This window comes from Amia ocellicauda, chromosome 9 (genome assembly GCF_036373705.1).
Source record: "Amia ocellicauda isolate fAmiCal2 chromosome 9, fAmiCal2.hap1, whole genome shotgun sequence".
Lineage (NCBI taxonomy): Eukaryota > Metazoa > Chordata > Actinopteri > Amiiformes > Amiidae > Amia > Amia ocellicauda.
In genome coordinates this window covers 3,697,873-3,718,704 of record NC_089858.1, presented here as the reverse complement: position 1 = coordinate 3,718,704, position 20,832 = coordinate 3,697,873, and the positions used below count along the sequence as shown (strand labels likewise).

At 41.7% G+C, this 20,832-nt stretch overlaps 1 protein-coding gene across 4 annotated transcripts in view; it reads left to right on the top strand.

Annotated features, from left to right (window-relative positions):
- Nucleotides 1–20,832, top strand: part of garnl3 (GTPase activating Rap/RanGAP domain like 3) — a 137,412-nt gene that overhangs the window by 83,436 nt on the left and 33,144 nt on the right. For all 4 annotated transcript variants that reach the window (XM_066712737.1, XM_066712734.1, XM_066712736.1 and 1 more), the window contains 16 exons: nucleotides 235–334; nucleotides 5,251–5,369; nucleotides 8,774–8,838; nucleotides 10,277–10,340; nucleotides 10,786–10,812; nucleotides 11,047–11,122; nucleotides 11,341–11,439; nucleotides 12,918–13,021; nucleotides 14,451–14,559; nucleotides 14,872–14,917; nucleotides 15,021–15,127; nucleotides 15,669–15,784; nucleotides 17,744–17,848; nucleotides 18,361–18,435; nucleotides 20,267–20,378; nucleotides 20,792–20,818. In XM_066712737.1, coding sequence (XP_066568834.1) covers nucleotides 235–334; nucleotides 5,251–5,369; nucleotides 8,774–8,838; nucleotides 10,277–10,340; nucleotides 10,786–10,812; nucleotides 11,047–11,122; nucleotides 11,341–11,439; nucleotides 12,918–13,021; nucleotides 14,451–14,559; nucleotides 14,872–14,917; nucleotides 15,021–15,127; nucleotides 15,669–15,784; nucleotides 17,744–17,848; nucleotides 18,361–18,435; nucleotides 20,267–20,378; nucleotides 20,792–20,818 — 1,351 coding nt within the window. The remainder of the gene's footprint in view (nucleotides 1–234; nucleotides 335–5,250; nucleotides 5,370–8,773; nucleotides 8,839–10,276; nucleotides 10,341–10,785; nucleotides 10,813–11,046; nucleotides 11,123–11,340; nucleotides 11,440–12,917; nucleotides 13,022–14,450; nucleotides 14,560–14,871; nucleotides 14,918–15,020; nucleotides 15,128–15,668; nucleotides 15,785–17,743; nucleotides 17,849–18,360; nucleotides 18,436–20,266; nucleotides 20,379–20,791; nucleotides 20,819–20,832) is intronic.

The following is a 20,832-nucleotide window of genomic DNA, read 5'->3' as shown; positions in this document are numbered from 1 at the left end:
TGAAACACTCCCTGAAGACTCCTTCTGTTGTTTTGCTGTTTTACATGTTCGTTTTTCATTGCAAGCAGTGTACATGTCAGAAAATGCATTTGGACTTCCTAATAAGAAATGTTGACCTCGTATTGTGAAATTGTGTAGGGCTTCATATCTCCATTCAAGTGTACTGCTTCCTTTTAAAATGCAATGGCACACGTGTATCACATGTTCTGTTCTCTGTTGTGTTTGTACCTCTAGAACACAGACTACACCCCGGGCACCTGGAGACGGACCGACGTGCATTTGGAGAATCCAGAGTACCACACCAGATGGTATTTTAAATATTTCCTGGGAAAAGGTACAGATTTCCTGTATTTTTATTGGCATCCTTTCACCTCACATGCAATTCATTTTCACCGGACGCACGCTGTCCGCTATGCTGCACCAAAGCCTAAGTGTGTGTGTCTATAGTTTACCGTGAGATGTACCTATGGTTTTGTTTATTGTTTTGTCTGTGTCCAAGCATAGAGACAGATATGATATACAATATAGGCACGATATTATCTCTCAATATAGTGCAGCACCCTTAGGAAGGCATTCGTGGCTGAGTGGTTATGACCCCAAACACATCAACATCGAAATCGGTGCTCAGAGGGAAAGGAACATGGTCGTTGAAATCTCCCCAGTCACCTGACTGTGACCCAGCTGAAATGTTGTGGGCATGATATATATATTGAAGGCACAAATGTCTGCAGTAAAACACTAACATTAAGATCACCTCGGCCTTCCATCTCCGTATCCTACTTTAATTGGACTTCCAAACGACCCCTACATTCAAAAACACAAATCTGCAATGCTAATCAATTCACCTGAAATAACGAATGACAAACTCCTGCAAATCTGTCAGTTTTTTTAGTTTTTTGTTAAAGGAACCTAAACCATTTATAATTAGAAGAGAACATAAACATTATACTTCCTTAAATGGTTATTTCTTGCTAGTGTTAGACAGCTTGGGTGCTGACTATTTAAATGTGCTAACACCGCTCAGCTACCTTTATCTGTCCCTCGATGACCAGATGGCCCAGTGTAGTTCTACGTCCATCGCTGAGTTAGCTACCGAGACCCAAATATCCACTCTCACGGCTATCCACTCCCTGAAGTACAGTATGTGTACCTATCTACTCACTTACTGTATGTCTCTCTCTATGTGCTGATCCGCTCACCTCTCACACAACATCTGTTCTCAAAGTATAACAACTGTACGGGCGTCTACACTTCTCTAAAATGATTTCCAACAGGAAGATGATGGTCTTCAAGAGTTATTTACAGCAAATGTCTTGAATGTCTTTTCTTGTCACCCACATAATGCCAGATGAGCATTGATTTCCCCTAAAAGGATTATAATTTCAGAACCATCATTTCTCGCAGGGTAGTTAAGACGCCTGTCACAGCCTGGTGTGTCTAGTGTTGCATCTTGTAACTTACCTTATTGCTTTCACAGAAGCTGTTAAGTATTCAAAAGAAAATGCAGTTTTTATTTATTTATTTATTTGCACTTCGGTCAATCTATGGTCTCTACAAACAAGTATAGTTTACAGTATTTTTTACAGTAATGTTTACTACTGTTTTCACTGTAGTTTTAGTGCATTTATTTCACTGCTTACAGGCCCATAAAGTGCTACTATGTGTCTCAGCCAAGACAGATATGAACGCCACACTGAGAGGAACACATGCACATGTAAATCATATCTAGACAACAGAAGGCAGGTACAGAGGGTCCCTGATTCCTGACTACATGGGGCTGAATTAGATGTAGATGAGATGCTTCTAAAATTCAAATGACACCAATATCGCTACTGCAGGGTCAGAAGGCTTTGTCAGTCAGGTGGTGCCAGCCCATATTTCCATACCGTCCCCTTTGTCCACTAATTGGTCATTCATGAAAGACAAGAGGACCTGAGACTGAGCCTTAGAAACCATTCCCTTAGACACCAAAACAAACAAACCAGTAAGACCTTTTAACAGCATGTGTCTTGGCCCCGTCGGTTCAAACTAAAGAACGAAAAAGCGTCCTTGATCTCCCACATGCCAGCTGAATCCCTCTACACGAACTGCAATTGAAAAGGCTGATAAACATGGTGGCGAGGGGTCTTAATCGCGAAAAAAGGCTCTAATCCCGCCGAGCTCGGTGAATGGCAGGCACGGGGTGTGAATGTCAGATTATGTTAACACCTGAGGATTAGTGTCAAATTAAGAATTCGAAACGCACGGGGACTCTCTGGAAAGGACACGGAAAGTTACTCGCATCTGAAAAAGGATCAATTAGAAGTGGGGCGTATAATTTAATTTGACGTGAAATAATGTGATCGTTGTTTAGCAAAGACAAATGAAGTTCGGTTATGCGAATCGTACATTACATACACAGTGTGTAATGTACAATTCGCATAACCAAACTTCATTTGATCCGAACGCTCTGTAAATGCCGGTGTCTGGTTCCCAGCAGCGGTCGAACAAGACCCATTACAGGAGTCCTAATTACTCCCGAGCAGCATAGAAAATGAAAAGACAATTTAAGTGTTATGGATATGAGTCCATGACATAATCTGTGGACACGAGGGACAATATTGAACTCAAACTGATACAGATGAAATCTCAAGACCTGATACATCATTGGAATTATGTTCAGATTGCTCTCGATACATAATCTATTTGTAGCATTGCAACGTGCAGGAGCAGGTCATTTTGAGTATTTATGCATCTGTAAATCCACTGGGGAAATGGATTCCCATAGCTGTGTTTGTAGGGTATAGTATATGGTTTGATCGGGTCACTGTAGACCTTTTATAATGACCATCTACAGGAAATTCAGACGTATTATGTAATACCAATTTTAGACACAATGCTCTGAGCTTTCCACTACACCTGTGTTCAATTACTGGTTCCATGGCTCTTCGACCGAACACCACATAAATTATGTGTATTAAATCTCTTCCATTTGAATCTATTAGTGGTAATTATAACAGACACGGTGACCTCTTCTGCCACATCATTAAGAACAATGCAGTGCCTGTGACTTGGAGTAAACAAACCATCTGAGCACATCTGATGTCTCTTTTCCCCGGGAGTTTAAAACGGGGATTTTGGAGCAGAAAAACCTTTGAACTACCCCACTGCGACTGTGCTCCGGCCAGTCAGTGTCTGCTTCAGCTCGGCTCCTCGCTCCAGCTCAAATTCAATTTAACTGTGTAATAGTCATTGGAAATGAAGGGATATCACTGATTGGCGAAAAGGGAATTATTTTTATTTGAAACTTCATTCTGAATAAAATTGAAAGGAACAACATAAGACGATACACAAGACTTGGTGTGGTGATGTTGCTAGGTGTAACAATACTGGATGCTATCTGTGTTGAAAACATCATGGGGCATGGGGTGAAAATGATCTACACTGAGACCTTCTGTAGAGGTGGGAACAGTGGTGCATTTGGTTAGTATTCTTTTGCACAGTGTGAGTAGACGGCCATCAAGGGCTCTCTGATTGAACAGTACTGTGCAGTAGCCGTTGGTACCAGACCTTTCATCTCTGAGAACAAATGTGAAGGGGAAACATTTGACTATAAAGAGGCTGTTGTTTGGACTCAAGGGGAACAATGACTCTGAATCATGTTTCCAGCCACCATGAATATCCATATTTGCTCAGCAGCCACTTTGAGCGAAACCCCCCCAGGTGTGTTCTCCTGTCGTCTCCTCAAGTCCATTTTCCAAAGGAAGCAACAAGAAAGCCGAACGACCAGGTCACAAACATGCTGAGGTGAACCAGGTATAGGAACTGAGTCCTCTATCAGGTGACCAGAGTTATTTGGCACTGGTGGCATATGTGAATATTGTATTATTATTATTTTTATTGTATCTCTTTGCACAAAGCCAGTGCTTTGCTTGAGCTCAATATTGTTGAAGACTCATACCTTATTTCTCCTGGATACCTTTGAAGCTCTGCAGACCAGCTCCCCAGAGCTAACACGATTACAATTTGGCTGGCTCCCCCTTATAATAATCATGTCAGCATCGCCATAAATCAGGCCGTGCAGTGCCTAATGATGAAGATCGTTAAAATTGCATTATCCCTAACTCAGTACCGGGCAGTATTGTGGTGCCTTTAGACCCCGGGAAGGTAAAGCGCCCATTAATTTCAGTTAATTGATAAAATGAGGGGAGGGGGAAACTAAACATTCTCCCGATTTGAATCTGGGTTTGGATTTGCTTTCTGTGCGCAGATCATTCGATGGAATTATTTCCGTTTCCTCACGAAAGATGCGTTGAAGGCCGCGGGGCTTCCTGCACCAAGCCAGTAACAGACTCCCTGAAACAACACCCATTAATACTTGTAGGAAACAGAACAACAATTAGCTCGGAAAGGAAGAAGCACCGTTGAGATTCTTTGTCTAAATTAAATCAAAGTGTTCCACTAAACGTGCAGCTGGGAGACATAATCCTTACCTTGCTTTTAAGAGGAAGACAAAGATAATGGGACATACTGTACACACTGCAAGAGTGTCAATCCAGGAGGGAGGCCTGGCTCCAATGCGGACTGTGGCATCTCCACCAGCTCGCATGGGGGATCTAATCAGCTTAGGTTTCCTCAGCTTTGTGTACCAGTGTTGCCAGAGATTTTCCATCTAGATTTAGAGGGTGTAGTTGTTGTTTTTTAATCTATATCTAGGTTTTTCTAGAGGTAAGAGTTTTTTTTTAAAGCTATATGTTTTTGTCCCCCCCCACTTGAAACTGAAGTGCCCTGTGCTTTGAACAGTGCCTACTTCCACAATAATATATAATCTGAGTTTTTTCCTCCTCCTTTTGGTTTTGTGTCCATGTGTTTTGGTGCAGCTTGGCTTTACACGGTTGTATATTGATATTGTTAAGGCTCGATCTGAAGCTTGTTCTTTTCCTGTTATTAAGAGCCGCTGGAATGGCAACACCAGAGTTTGGATAGCAAAGCTCCCCCTATCAAATACAGCCAACCCCAAAAGGTCAGGACTGGTCTATGTAAAAGCACTGTCATACTTCAGACATTCGCATGTAAGAATGTCACTTAAAGTACAGCGATTGAACCCGTATGTACGTGTAGCCAGTGAGTCTGCTCAGGGCCTCGCGGTGTGAACTCATGAGCCACAGTCCCACAATCCCAGCCCGGGGGGCATTGGTGCCTCTGTTTCTTCTTCTGTTTTTTCAAGTCTAAAGTACCCCCACCCACCCTCTTTCTTCCCGTCTCTCACAGTTCACCAGAACTACGTGGGCACCGACGCAGAGAAGAACCCCTTCTACCTGTCCGTTGTCCTCTCGGACCAGAACAACCAGCGCGTGCCTCAGTACCGCGCCATCCTCTGGAGGAAAACGGTCAGTGAGCGCCGTAGGAATCCTCGGCACAATGAAACTATATATGTATATGACAAGTTCTCACCACTAACATCGCCATTATCTATACAGACAGATATTTGTTTGACACTCTTCTATTTGACTGCTGTCAAATTAAATTCTTTTAATTTATAATAAATTAATGATTCACAGAAAAAAATACGTTTCTGGAGCATCTATAATAAAACCCCATTAAGCTATTAATGGAAGGGTTGAGAAAGGAGCGCCGTGATGAAGTATGAGGTATCCAGTGTTTTACATACATACCCACGCTGAGTGTACGTTAATCCTGCCTGCGGACAGAACTCATTTAATTACCAGTTGCAGTGTGTTATACAGCCCCCTGACTCACACAGTACGAGCTCCCTGTGAAACTCGGAGACACGCTGACAGAGGGAGCATGGAGGGGTCAGAGGAAAACCATCTCCTGTGCGTGTGTGTGTGTGTGTGTGTGCCTGTGTCTTGTATGTGTGTGCATGTCTGTATGTCTGTGTGTGTGCGTGTGAGTGTGCGTGTGGGTTTATCTGTGTGTGCCTGTGTGTCCAAGTGTTTGTGTGTGTGTGTCTGCCTGTGTATATCTGTATGTCTGTGTGTGTGTGTGTGTGTGCGTGTGAGTGTGAGTGTGTGTGTGTATCTGTGTGTGCCTGTGCGCCCATGTGTTTGTGTGTGCCTGTGTATGTCTGTATGTCTGTGTGTGTGTGTGCCTGTGTCTTGTATGTGTGTGTGTGTGTGTGTGTGTGTCCCTGCGTGTGCATGTGAGTGTGTGTGGTTGTTCTGATGCTTTCCTAGCTCTCTCATCAGAGGGGAGGGAAAAGGCTTGATTGACACTGTAGCTGCAGCTAGGAGGAGCCACCCGGGCTTTAATGGAACAGGGCGGCTGTGGGCAGAGCCAGTGCAGCCGAGCTGAGTGCTGTGGAGCCGGAGCAGCGACCTTCTGTGGCTCCAGGAGGACAGTATCCACTTTGTCCACAGCTGGTCATCAGCAGAGCCCATCTGTCATCTGTACCGACTTCACTCAAGACACTCCACTCACACAGTAACAGAGACATTTAAATCCCGAGCTTCACAGAGAAACAATACAGCATCAAAGCAACATCTTGCAAATCACCCACAACTCACAGTACAGATTGTTTGTATCAAGAAAAGACAAATATATTTATCTTTGTTATTTTTGAGATTAAGTGGGTTTTCTGGTAAAATGGCTCTTTAATTTCTCGCTCACCCTGTATCTGTCAGACGCCGTGTGGGGGAAGCCTTGAGAAAAACACTCCTAATAGCTCTGGAAGTGGCGTTAAAACACGAGGGATGACTGAAAAGTAAATAGATAGAGAGAAATAAATTATGAAAGGCTCGCTGTTGATGTTCAGATGAAAGTGTGAGAACAAGCTGTGTTTGGAAAAGCTGAGTGCGACAGAGAGAAACCACTGCTCTAGTTTTTGAAAGGTTGTCTTGTAGGTTTTTTGGTTTAGTTAACTCCTCCAGCAGTGTGTCAGCACAGTCTTCAGTGCACTCCTCCGTCATGATCTTTCTATCTGACTGCAGTCCTGGTCTCGGGACGGTCCCCGTTTCTTTAGTTTCATCGGTCACCTACATTTTTAAAGACTTCAAATTCAGATCAGGGCAGTAAGATCTGTCACAGCGTGGTGGACGTGTGCGGCTCAGACATGTACCTCCCAGGAACATGCACCATAAACATCGTACGATCCACGGACAGACCGGACAGATTAAAGGCCTGCGTCATTGTTTCCAGATCAGACTGGGCACTTAACAGCCAAACACTGCAATTGATCTGTGATGTTCCCTTCCATCTAGAGCCACCCTCCTTTTACTGTAATTGATGGTATTTTAATACTTTTATGCACCCAACCTTTGTTTGCCAGGGTGAATGAATTTCATTTTACAGGAGGAGAAATGAGCTCAGGGAGGCTGGTGTTTCTCTTCCCCTTACAACTGCATACAGCATGTACAGAGGACTCATACATCACCTAGTGATGCCTAGTAGCCTAGTCTAGTGTCTCTGGATTGAGCTGAAAGATGCTTTAATGGTGCTGCTTCAAGTGCAATTATCTACAATTAAAACAAAAAATCAGCAGCAGTTATGTGTGTTTTGGCACTTAACAGGTTTAAACCCTTGGATGTAAGGATTGTTTCAACTAATAGGTTTAACTAATTGGAATAGGTGCAATATCTATATCTATATATCCTGAATACCACTTTCAACATACATGAATGCAGTGGTGTTCGGTCCTTACGATGAATGCATGTACCTGACTAAGTGTTGAATTGTGTATATGTCTCAGGGCTAGCTAGGCAGGATGGTAATCATGCCAAAGATGACAAAATAGTTCCCGAATCAAACTTGTATTGTTGATTCATACAGACAGGTGACAAATTAAAGGAAAAGCCAACATAAAGTGTCTCAGTAAGGTGTTGGGCACCACGAGCCCCAGAACAGCTTCAATGCTCTTGACACAGATTCTAGAGTCTCTGAACTGTACTGGAGGGATGAACACCATTCTTCCAAAGATATTCCCTCATTTGGGGTTTTAATGATGGTGGTGGCACGTCAGTCCAGAATCTCCCATGGGTGTTCAATTGGGTTGAGATCTGGTGACTGCGAAGTCCATAGCATATGATTCACATCATTGTCATACTCATCATACTCGTGCCCTGTGGATGGGGCATTGTCATCCTGGAAGAGACACTCCCATCAGGATAGAAATGTGTCACCATAGGATAACGGTGATCACTCAGAATAACTGTAATGATTTGCAGTGACCCTTCCCTCTAAGGGGACAAGTAGACCGAAACCATGCCAGGAAAATGCCCCCCACAATATAACAGAGCCTCCAGACCCCCTCACTGTAGGGGTCCAGCAGTCAGTCCTGTTCTCTTGGTGTCCCACACATGCACTCGCCCACTTGTCCAGAACACAAGCCAGTTGAGCCTCTTTGTGACTGAAGGTCAGTGCTTTGACACTGAGTATCACTGTGATATTGATGTCAGTGGCCAATACCTTTATCTAAGAAGCCTCTATCCATCACAAGAATAAGATAACCGACAGGAAACATACATGTATAATATAAAGAGAGAACATGTGACCCATGAGAAATTATATGAATGATTGGAACAATATGAGGAATGAATTCTGCTTCCTATTCCAAGTTAAGACCTCTGCACTTAAACATAAGTATAGATCTGTTTTTTTTACAGAATTGTATAAATCCCCGATCCATTATTGATGCCTACATTTGCTTCAGTGGTTATAGTGCTGTAAATAACGGGTTTCCTAAGCAAAACCAAAAATGTATTAAGAACAACCCTGTAGATGCTCTTGGGTTATGATGAGCACACATTTCCATTGTTTTATCTTTTCTCTCACCCAGGGAACGCTGAAGATATGCCTTCCCTACAGCCCCACAAAAACGTTATCGGTGAAGTCGATTTTAAGGCAAGTACTTCTGAATTTTTCAAAATGATGTGACTGAAAAATAGGCCAAGTCATATCCTGCCAGATCAACCTACTGTATATATTAAGAGGCGGGATGTTGCTTTATTGTATATTATTATATATTTCTTAGCAGACGCCCTTGCAGTTTTCTCAAGAAACATTTTCAGTTATGAATATATATGGTAATAATATCACTATATTAATCATAAATTGTGCATTTCCCAAATATTACATATATTTAAAATTATTGTCCTTACATCTAGGCATTGCATCAACAAGATCAATAATACATTTAATAAGGGAAACAGCTGGTGTGTCCTATCTAGGTTTTATTATTCATTGATTCATTCCTTGAAGTTAAATGTATTTAAGATGTAGCAGAGAGCTCTGACTGAAGCCAGTGCAGTCTCCAGCTGTGTACATGCCATTAAATTAGTTTAATCAAATGTATTTTAATGAAAAAATTAAATACTGCTTCTATCTATGATGTACCATCTAGTGGATTAGACTCCTTCCTTTATTCTGCCTCTTTTTATCATGTCTTCCTTTGGTCTATGCTCTGGGTTTCAGAAGTAAATGTGGAAGCAAATCTTATTCTTGAGCCACGATGTTGAAGGAAAAGTCTTCTTTTCATTTTACTTGTTGTTGTTTTTTTATTAACTACTGCTTTTTTCATCTATGAGTTATTTAAGATCGACATTTTCGTAAAGAATGATTTGTAGTCATTCAAAGTGATGTCAGGGTTCCAGCTAAGATCTCATTACTTTTCAATCGACTTGCTGCCTCTCAGGTTAATTAAATTCAGTTCAATTCAAAGGGGCTTTATTAGCATGACCATCATTAGCCATATTATAAATATGCAGCAATGTACGCAATATATTCTGCAACATATCACTATCCGCTCAATTAAAGTAAACGGAAAGCACAAGCACTTGTTTTATTACAGCTGACTTCATAGCCCTTCCACTGCCAAACATAATACAATAGTCTGCACTGAACAGTCAAAAGGACGAAACTGATAAATAAGCACAACTACTTAGATCATCTCTATTTTGTTGTTCAATGTTTAGTTTCATTTAATAGAGCCATGTGAGGAGAGTGCAGCTCCCAACTATAAACAACACTTAAGGTTTTATTTACTCTACTATTCACTCAGAACTCAAAAAGTGATCATTATTTTGTAAAACTAGATCTAAGACTGGAAAACAAACAGATCATCTAGTATTATTTAAAATCTAGCATGGTGGCTCATGGTGTTCAATAATTGTGTGCAGTCAGTTGGCAATTCTCCATATATGCACTGCAGTACAGAGAGTTATTGCTAGCTTGGTTCCCTAAACTAACCAGGCTCTGAGTCGGCCATCGGAGATGCCGTCACGTCTCCCCCAGTGGTAACCCTGCATCCCGTAGCTACAAAATCATCTCATTTACTTTTCAGTGCCATGAACCTTGACAGATTCGAAAAGGGCCCCAGGGAAATCCTCAACCCGGAGATCCAGAAGGTGAGCGGCTTTCAGTGTCTCTCACTTCCCTTCAAGGAAAAATAATCTCAGCCCCTACTTTGAGTTAAAATAAATGGAATCAGATCTTGGGTTTTTAGTTAAGAAATGCTTTGTTCAGTGTCTTAACTTGATTGATAATGTTAGTGCTTTAATACTTACTTTAGTCTTTGTTTTAGCGTTACACTAAACGTAAAATTAACTACACAAATACTCAGGTAAATATTATTTAGTTTTCATTGGTGAATATGTAGATATAAGTGGAATGTGTAGATACAGAAATGTTTTATAACAGGGACTGTATAGAGAAAACAAACTGTTCACTAGCACAAAACTGTGAGAGGGAAAACCTATATAAACCTCCCATGTACAGCATCATTCTGGTATGAGAACAATTGAGAGAATCTTCTTAAAATATGGTGTATATATCGCTGTCCTTTCTTCACAGGATCTGCTGGTTTTAGAAGAGCAAGAGGTAGGTTTACCCCATTTTGACTAATTTCTTAAAAGGGCAGCGTCTCTTGTCAGATTTGTAGGGAGGGGTGGAGAAAGGGCAAGCATTAAGAGATCACTTCTATATTCAGCATTTCTTTATTTATGTATGTATTTTAAACACTGATTTTGAATAAGGGATGCATGCCTGCTGTATGATTGTCTTCAGCTGTGTGTGTATTAAAGTACAGTCAACAGCGCTCACCTGTCTTTGCAGGGTTCGGTCAACTTTAAATTTGGTGTCCTCTACGCCAAAGACGGACAGCTTACCGACGACGAGATGTTTAGCAATGGTGAGTGGCCTTATTCTTGCTACAGCCGCATCGTCATTGACCTGCACATCTGGCTTACATTGATCTTGTAAAGTGCTCTGTGAAGGGTGCTACATCACGTGAAGAAGTATTGATTGATTGGTTGGTTGATTGGTTGATTGATGGGTTGGTTGATATGTGAGGACCACAGTGTAAAGAGGGACAGCTATATAATCATCTTTTTGTGATTTGTGTGGCAGAGACCGGAAGTGAAAGCTTTGACAAGTTTTTGAACCTGCTTGGGGACACGATCTCACTGCGAGGCTGGGCTGGCTACAGAGGAGGCCTGGACACCAAAAGTAAGGCCATATCTCATCACCTCTCTCTCGTATCTGTATCTGTCTCGAACATCTTGTGTCTTCCTGCCCCATTAACCCCACAGGCACCAATTACCCCCCACCCCACTAGAGCACCAGTAATGCATTTGTCAGTTAGAGAAATATAGTTTGTGCACAGCATAGGTTAGGAACATAGATATTAACTTTAATTATAAAAACATTATTTGCAGATAGCTGGGTGTTTATAATAATAAGCCTAAATACAGTATATTGAAATTCTTTTGTAAACAAATTCAACAGTCATGCAAATAATTCACGAGACTGTCAGGAGATCATACAAGACCTCCTCCATTTTTCCCATATAAAGATGCTCTCTCTCCACTGTCATTCTTCTCTTGCAGCATAAGACTTTCCTCATCCCATCATATTATATAAATCAGTATTATAAATATACTATATGTATATAAAAATGTATAATATAGACACATGTATTTACTAGATGAACACCATCTGTGCAAGTTGTTCACACTGTTCATAATTGACTTCTAAATATATTTGTACATTTTTTGTGTTTCCTTTAATATTTAAATAAAGTGCCGGTGTTCGATACCAACGCATAACGAGTTGTTAGTTATATATTTGTTCTGCTACCTCATTGATACATTAATGCTTATTTGTGATTGAAAGCATTTAACACAATCCTGTTGTTTAGCACATGAACAGGCTATAATTAGTTACCCAGTAGGCCAACGCTAATATATGTCTTTGTGAAAGGAAATCAGGTTCATTACTTAGTTAAAAATACAAGGTTAGATGTGAAGGACATGCTTTGAAATAATGTGTTGTGTTTAATGTATTATTTGATTAAGGACAACACTTCTCCCGTCCTTTTTAGTACAATCCGTGCTAGTTATTACACAGATGTTTTTCAGCACAGTGCCACCGTTTGAATTATGTCACAAAATCTGTTGTCCTTTATTGAAATCACACATTAATACCTAAACCGTGAGTCTCTGTATTGAGCCCTTTGCCCTTTTTGTGCTGTTCCTGGAAACAATACAATGCTTTAGGTATCCAGCCAATCATGTTTGAGTTTTGCTTGCTTTATCATTTAGTGAATCGGACTTGTCATGTGAACGCACAGCCTAATTCTGACAAGTTTGGTCAAATACCTGCCCTCCCTGCTCCATTAACCGTCAGTAGCTGTAGTGTTTATATAGTCTAACAAAAGCAATAATGGGAATTGTTGTGCTGTCGTCTGTTTTACACACACTACTTCTACCGCTATTAGAACAACAAATCATACGAGTAATGGTAATAACATCAGTAATTGCATTGTTATTAATTATTGTTATTACACTCCTTCTTCAGGGCAGCCCATTGTATTCTAACCAGTTCGGCGTAGCCTGCTCTTTCTCCACCTCCGTCCCGTGTAAAAATGAAAAGATGCACTCCACTAACCCTTACGAATGTTTTGTGTGTTTCTTCCCTCCCCGCAGACGACACAACTGGTATAAACTCGATATACACCGTGTACCAGGGCCACGAGCTGATGTTCCACGTGTCCACCATGCTGCCCTACTCGAAGGAGAACAAGCAACAGGTGAGCTGTCCTCTTTGACCCCCTCACCGCGGCAGGGCACTTCTACAAGGGCGTTCATTGGAGGAAAGACTCTTCCTACTGTCAACACCCCCGACTGAGCGCTCCCTGTCAGACCACAGTTTCCAGTAGAAAGATTCATAGAGTCACTGCTTTCACACGCTATTGTCGCACTGTTCTGAAGCACGCCGCAGAGCGATGAGTGTTTCCCAGCCAAGGTTGCTGCTCTCGAGAAGTGTACTTGAAAGGTTTTCTGTCATAATCCAAACACAATCCCTGGAAACTATCCAGCATTCAATAGGGATGTAGTGGAATATGCTTTAAACATTATCTTGAATAAAAAGCATGGGGAATTGATTTACTTTTCTCTTTGCGAGAGTTAGAAAGGAGCAAAACTGGAGATATATTGACCAGCCATTGATTTCAATTTTTCTCAATGGAAGGAATTTCTTGAGATACGTTCCTAACTGGCCACTTTGTATACATAACGACTTATTCTTTACATATTCACTCGAGGGGATGAAAACCAATAAGAATGAAACAATATCTATTCAGATCACTAACCGTTCTTTATAATTGGATAATATTCTTTCACTAGAATATGAAATGACTATCCATAGTCCTGCATGTTTTTTTACATTTAGCAGACCCACTTGGATAGATAAGAAGGATGCCACAGAAAACCCAATTGCTCCTTGTGATGTAGAAGGTTTATTTTGTCAATAACATTTGTATTATAAACAACTTGTTTTTCAGTATTTCACCAAGCATTATTTTGACATTGTTTTAAGCCTTTTTTGCAATCTCATTGTTCTGCGTCTGATAAGATGATTTTATATTTTCCCTTTTATTTACTGTTTGTGGATATGCCGATGAACGAGTGAGACCTCGTGTGTGCAGTTGTGCGCTTTACAGGCAGAACAGCGCCGCCCTGTTGGACACTGAAGAGTAGCCAGAGTCATGTCCATCTGAAAGCACCATTTTACAGAGACAGACTAAGAACTGGATCCTAAGCAGAGGAGCAGCTGTTCCGGCAAGGTTACCCAGAGGAATAATAATCTTAATTATGAATAGTAAAAGTGTGTCACACTGTAATAGAGGACACTGATAGTGAATTGGTGATATTGGATTCGCTAGATGGGATGGATGATGTCAACCCCAGGCTGAACGATGAGACGAGGATTAGAGAGGACAAGTGGAAGTTAAGACTAGATACTTTTAGACGTGTAGAAAAGGCCTTCTATCCATCGAATGTGGTGGAGAAATACAAGAATTAGCCAGGTGACTAAAGCAGATTCTCTGGGTTCTGAGAGGTCCAACAGAGGCAGCTGGGCTTCATGAGCTCTCACTCGTACGGTGACCCTTCTGTGGTCTCCGCTGGAGGGAAAGAGTCGGTGCCAGGGTCACGCTGCTTTCCTCTGTTCCCGTGCAGGTTGAACGGAAGCGCCACATTGGGAACGACATTGTCACCATCGTGTTCCAGGAGGGCGACGACATGTCACCGTCCTTCAAACCGTCCATGATCCGTTCCCATTTCACACGTATCCTTTCAGAGCAGGCAAGAAACGCTGCCCACAACAAAGAACAGAGATTCCTCGCTCGTGTTGTCATTGTGTGATTGTTATTGTCAGTTATTGTTCTTCCGTGTCTGTTTTGTGAGCTTATACAATGAATTTAACGTCACATATTGATTAGACTTTTGAGAGGTTTTGAGAACATGCTTTTCAGAATTGTTGCCATTTATATTATAACTGCCTGCAGTAGAGAAAAGACTAATCTCAATCCTGGTAATCAGTTATACAGTGGAGTTGTCAAACTGCCTTTTGTCTGGTTTTCCTTAACTCTGACCATAGATATTTTTGCCTTGGTTAGATATAACAGTCAGAATGACAGTTACAGGTATGTATGTGTCTAATCTCTCTTTCGAAGATGTGTAATACAGATACCGTGATGCTCAGTACGTTTCTGTGTGTGTTTCTCTTGTTGTGTTCAATGGGGGCAGGTTGAAGATATTTTCTGAAGAAAGTGTTCCGCTGTTCGGCCCTCCCCTCCCCTCACCGCCAGTGTTTACAGACCATCATGAATTCAGGGACTTCTTGTTAGTGAAATGTAAGTCTCTTTATTTTATATGCTGTGGCCGCTAGTAATTTACAATAAAACAGGCAGTCAGATATTTACATTATATGCTTCCTCCTGTTCAGCATTTGTATGGGGATATGTGGGGATTGACCCAAAAATGGCATAGGCCAATGACATAGGACAATCTGTGAATGTCTGTCACTGCTGGACAAAGTCTGTGTAAAGTTATCAGTTAGCATTTGTGATGAATAGAGACTGCCACAAATAAAACACATCATTTTTCTCCTGATTCTACTACATAATAAGTCATGAATACATGGTACTTTAAGAACTGACAACATTTATTTCAGATGGAAACATGAAAGGAGTCTGTTTGTAATCCTATATAGTACATAAACCCCCCATCCCAGGCCAAACTAACAGTGTAGATTGCAGACGTCCACCACAACAATTCACTTTTAACAGGGGAACATTCCTCTGGTTGAAAACGGGGGGCGACGAGATTCCTCTGGTGTGCTGTGTGTGTGTGTGTCCCTGTGTGACGGACTCTCTCTCTCGCCTTGCTTTCCAGTGATCAATGGAGAGAAGGCAACGCTGGAGACGCCCACTTTCGCTCAGAAACGCCAGCGCACTCTGGACATGCTGATTCGCTCCCTCTATCAAGACCTCATTCCCGACCTACACAAGGTGTCCCACGCCAATCCATCCTAAAACTACTGCAGCAACTTCCCGCCCCAGACCCGGCTGATCCCACACGTGTTCACTGTCTGTGATGCCCCTCTCTTTCACTGATCATTATGTATACAGATTTGTTAATCAAATTTGTTGGTACCCCTCCACAAAAAACGAAGAATGCACAATTTCCTCTGAAATAACTTGAAACTGACTAAAGTAATTGGCATCCACCATTGTTTATTCCATATTTAATAGAAATCAGACTTTGCTTTTGATTTTGTTTTTCAACATAATATTGTAAATAATAAAACAAATGAAAATGGCATGGACAAAAATTATGGGACCCTCAACCTAATATTTTGTTGCACAACCTTTAGAGGCAATCACTGCAATCAAACATTTTCTGTAGCTCTCAGTGAGACTTCTGCACCTGTTCACAGGTAGTTTGGCCCACTCTTCCTCAGCAAACTGCTCCAGCTGTCTCAGGTTTGATGGGTGCTTCTCCAGACTGCAAGTTTCAGCTCTTTTCTTAGATGTTTGATGGGATTCAGATCAGGACTCACAGAAGACCACAACAGTCTAATGTTTTGTTCTTATCCATTCTTGGGTGCTGTTAGCTGTGTGTTTTGGGTCATTATCCTGCTGGAGGACCCATGACCTGCGACTGAGACAGAGCTTTCTTACACTGGGCAGTACGTTTCGCTCCAGAATGCCTTGATAGTCTTGAGATTTCATTGTGCCCTGCACAGATTCAAGGCACCTTGTGCCAGACGCAGCAAAGCAGCCCCAAAACATAACTGAGCCTCCTCCATGTTTCACTGCAGGTATGGTGTTCTTTACTTTGAAAGCTTCATTTATTCATCTGCAAACTGATGTGACTTGCCAAAAAGCTCCAGTTTTGACTCCCAGAAGGATTGTGGCTTGTCAATATGCATTTTAGCAAATTCCAGTCTGGCTTTTTTATGTTTTTCTTTCAAAAGTGGAGTCCTCCTGGGTCTTCTTCCATGGAGGCCACTTTCGCTCAAAAAGCAACAGATGGTGCGATCAGAAACTGATGTACCTTCATCTTGGAGTTCAGCTTGTGTCTCTTGGCAGTTATCCTTGGTTCTTTTTGTGCTCTTCACACTGTCCTTCTGTTCAATCTGGGGTCGGTTTTCCTCTTGCAGCCGCCCAGGGAGGTTGGCTACAGTTCCATGGACCTTGAACTTCTTAATAATATTTGCAACTGTTGTCACAGGAGCATCAAGCTGCTTGGAGATGATCTTGCAGCCTTTACCTTCACCATGCTTGTCTATTATTTTCTTTCTGTTCTCCTCAGACAACTCTCCTTTGCTTTCTCTGGTCCATGTTCAGTGTAGTGCACACAATGATACCAAATGGCAGAGTGACTACTTTACTCCATTTAAATAGGATGAATGACTGATTACAAGATTGGAGACGTATGATACTAATTAAAGAAACAAATTAGTTTGGAATATCACTATAACCCAATTATTTATTATCTTTTCTAAGGGGTACCAACAAATGTGTCCAGGCGATTTTAGAATATGTTTGTAGAATGAGCAATAATTAATCTCTTTTCACAGCTTTTTTCTATGACATACCAAAGGCATGCAAGTATACATGATGCAATAGCTTTTAATTTCATCACTTTTCAGGAGGAATGAAGCATTATTTCAATGAGCTGTAAGGGTACCAACAAATTTGAGCACGTCTGTATATTCAGTTAAGCCAGCTTAGAGCCCTCTTAAAAACACACGTTTTAAGAATCCTACACAAGTTGAATGAGAGTAATAATAAAGTATCCTTCCCACACATTCATACTAAAGGTTTTTGTTCAGGTGCCATTTCAGGTGACACTTCCAAAGATGCTCAAAACTAATGAGATTTCTGAATTCACCAATTGCCCCTGCCCTGCATTTGACAGATCTGAAGGGCTGAGCTGATAATAAAGATCTGTTGTCTCCTCAGAACATGCTGAACCGAAGATCATTCAGTGACGTTCTGCCCGAGTCGCCCAAATCAGCCAGGAAGAAAGAGGAAGCCCGACAGGCAGAATTTGTCAGGATAGGTCAGGTAAGACCAGCACGTATGTACGTCAAAACCACAACGCTGACTGGGGCTCTTTCACTGAGCTCTTCAACTGTTCTCTTTATCCCAAATGCTGCCTATTGCTCAATCCTCAGTGCAAGCAACTTAGAGAATGAATTGTACAGCCCTTATCTGAGCCATAGATACTGTCTTTGTATGCTCAGCACCACAGACATCTGGGGACAGACAAAATACTGCGTCTGCCATTGATATAAACAGTGCCCCTCGAAGCTATATATTAAGATCATCTAAACAATAATAAGTCACAGAATAAACCTTAAACAATCCTTAAAATAACACATTCTGTGCCTAGCTATCAACCTGTGCTTAAAGACGGATTCTCGTCCTTTTTAAAGTCTTGCAGGTGCCTTGCTTTTCCCAGGGTCGAGGCCCACCTAAGACTGGCCTGACCGGGGGGAGACCAGACAAGGGTTTAATTTACAAGCTGTCGATTAAAGCACTGGAAGGTGTATGTTAACTATCGTCTTATTTTCAAGGCACTGAAGTTGAAGACCATTGTGCGAGGCGACGCTCCCACCAGTCTGGTTACTACAGGGTTGTGCAGGAAAGAAGTAAGTACCCCGTGGGGCCACCGGGGCAAGAGACAGGTGGATGCTTCTTGGTGTGTGCAAGGAATTAGTGGTGGGAGTCACAGAAGGTTGTTTAAAATCTGTCATGACGATAACATCCATATTTCTCTGGCAATAAATCACTGTGCTGTAATAAAACACCACGGCTGCATGCAGCACGAACACTCCAGGGCTCAGGGCTGAAATAAAATAGAAATGTCATTAGGAGCTCATTCCCCAGTGCTTTTCCCTTTGGGTGGGATGTTTTTACACTTTTGTGAATGTAGCTGGAAGAGAAATATTACTAGATTTCATAACAGAATCTTGGCATAATGAGATTTCCTTTCTTGTTCTTTTTTTTTCTCCAAACTGTCTGCTAGACAAATATTTAAAAAATAGCCAAAAACAACGCAAAAGAAAACAAAACCAAAAAAACATTTGCAAAGTTAACGTCACATGATCGTGCTTGGATCCTTCTGTGGGGATTTGGGCTGTGAGAAATCGAATGGCACAGTGCAGTTACTGCAGATAAGAACATAAGACAGTGTCCAATCGAGAGGAGGCCATTCGCCCCATCGTGCTCGTTTGGTGTCCATTAATAACTAAGTGATCAGGGATCCTATACAGTCTGTTTTTGAATGTTCCCAAATTGTCTCTTCAGCCACATCGCTGGGGAGTTTGTTCAGATTGTGACGCCTCTCTGTGTGAATAAGTGTCTCCTGTTTTCTGTCTTGAATGCCTTGAAGCCCAATTTCCATTTGTGTCCCGGGTGCGTGTGTCCCTGCTGATCTGGAAAAGCTCCTCTGGTTTGATGTGGTCGATGCCTTTCATGATTTTGAAGACTTGGATCAAGTCAAGTCTGGTTGCTCTCCTCTGAACTGCCTCTAGAGCAGCGATATCTTTCTTGAAGTGTGGAGCCCAGAACTGTACGAGAGGACACCTATATTGAAGGATTGGGCAGAGGAACATGCAAAATACAAGGCCAGCTCCCTATGGCTCTTATTTTTCTTCCTGTCCTGCTCCAAGATTGGACATAAACAGACTCGTTGGGGACCCAGCTGTGTCACAGTCCCGGCACCGCAACATTTGTACAAGCACTTTGGACATTGTGTCACAGGGGTCTTTGTTAGCATCCGCATTGTTGCCATTTAGTTTTGTACGTGTTGTGTCTCTTAGTGGCTGTTACTGTGCTGCAGGACAGATTAACCTGAGTAAAGTGTAGGAACGCAAAGTGAAATCCAGCTAGGGAGAGGTATAGTAAAGCATGATGCAAACCATGGGAAAAGTGCCATATTGCAGTGCAAATATACCGTAGTACATTTCTGTAAGGGATGCTTTTGCCCAGTTTTTAAGTCATTCTGGTAAGTAATCTGGCAAAATAGCCACATAGAGACGATTTCTAGGCCCTTAGAGGATTTCTGCATGTCTTTTTTTGTGCTGGAATAGACAGTGTGGCAGTGGCCTAAAACTTCAACATGATAAACCACAGCTAATGAATGTGAATGGCTGGGCACTGGAGGTTACAATATCAGCTCCTCTTACAGAAGAGTCCTGGGTCTCCCTCCGTCCCACTGCAGGGAGAGAGGGCACCGTTGATGGAAACAAAGATGACAGGCCTGCTGGGTCCATTTCTGATCTGACGTTAAGAGGGCGTAATAGATATTGGCAACTAGGAAGGATCCCATGTTGCAAAACACTTTGCCTGTTTCCTTAATGCAGAAGACATTCATCGACTGACGCTGGAAACCTTTAGAGGACCTCTCCATCAAGCAATGCAACAGCGTGTGCAGACATCAGATCTCTCTCTCCTAACTCACTGTGTTTTGTTTCGCAGCCTTGGGAATCCCAGTCGTTCTGCAGTAACTTTGCGTATGATATAGTCTGCAGTGACTCCTGGGGTCAGTCCTTGCTAATCGCTACAGATGCTGGCGTGATGCTACTGGATGGTAAGAGGTGTTGTTATTGTTGTTTTATTGATGGAATCAGGCTTTGGGAAAAGGCCCTACATTAATAAAAGGCATCACTTATTGTTTTAATGGCACCTGAACCTAATTAATACTAAATGTTGATAAACATACATTTCTGAAATCAAAAGTAGCAAGATATTAAATAATAAAGAAAGAGGCCACTTTTGGATGATTTGCTGGGAGATTACTGGTCAAACCCAGCGCATTTTTTACCATCAGTTGTCACTAAATATAAATTAATATGTGCATAGACTGAATAAATAGATCAAGGACAAATGGCCATGATTATTAGGTAATGTTTTAATATCCTTCAGCAGGAGAAAATATTGTGATTTCTCTGAAAATATATTTCAATGATTGTTTTTTTTTTTATTATTGCACCTTCTCTTTAGCCCAAGATCCCACCAATTTAACCCCTGGTAAGTTTTTCTTT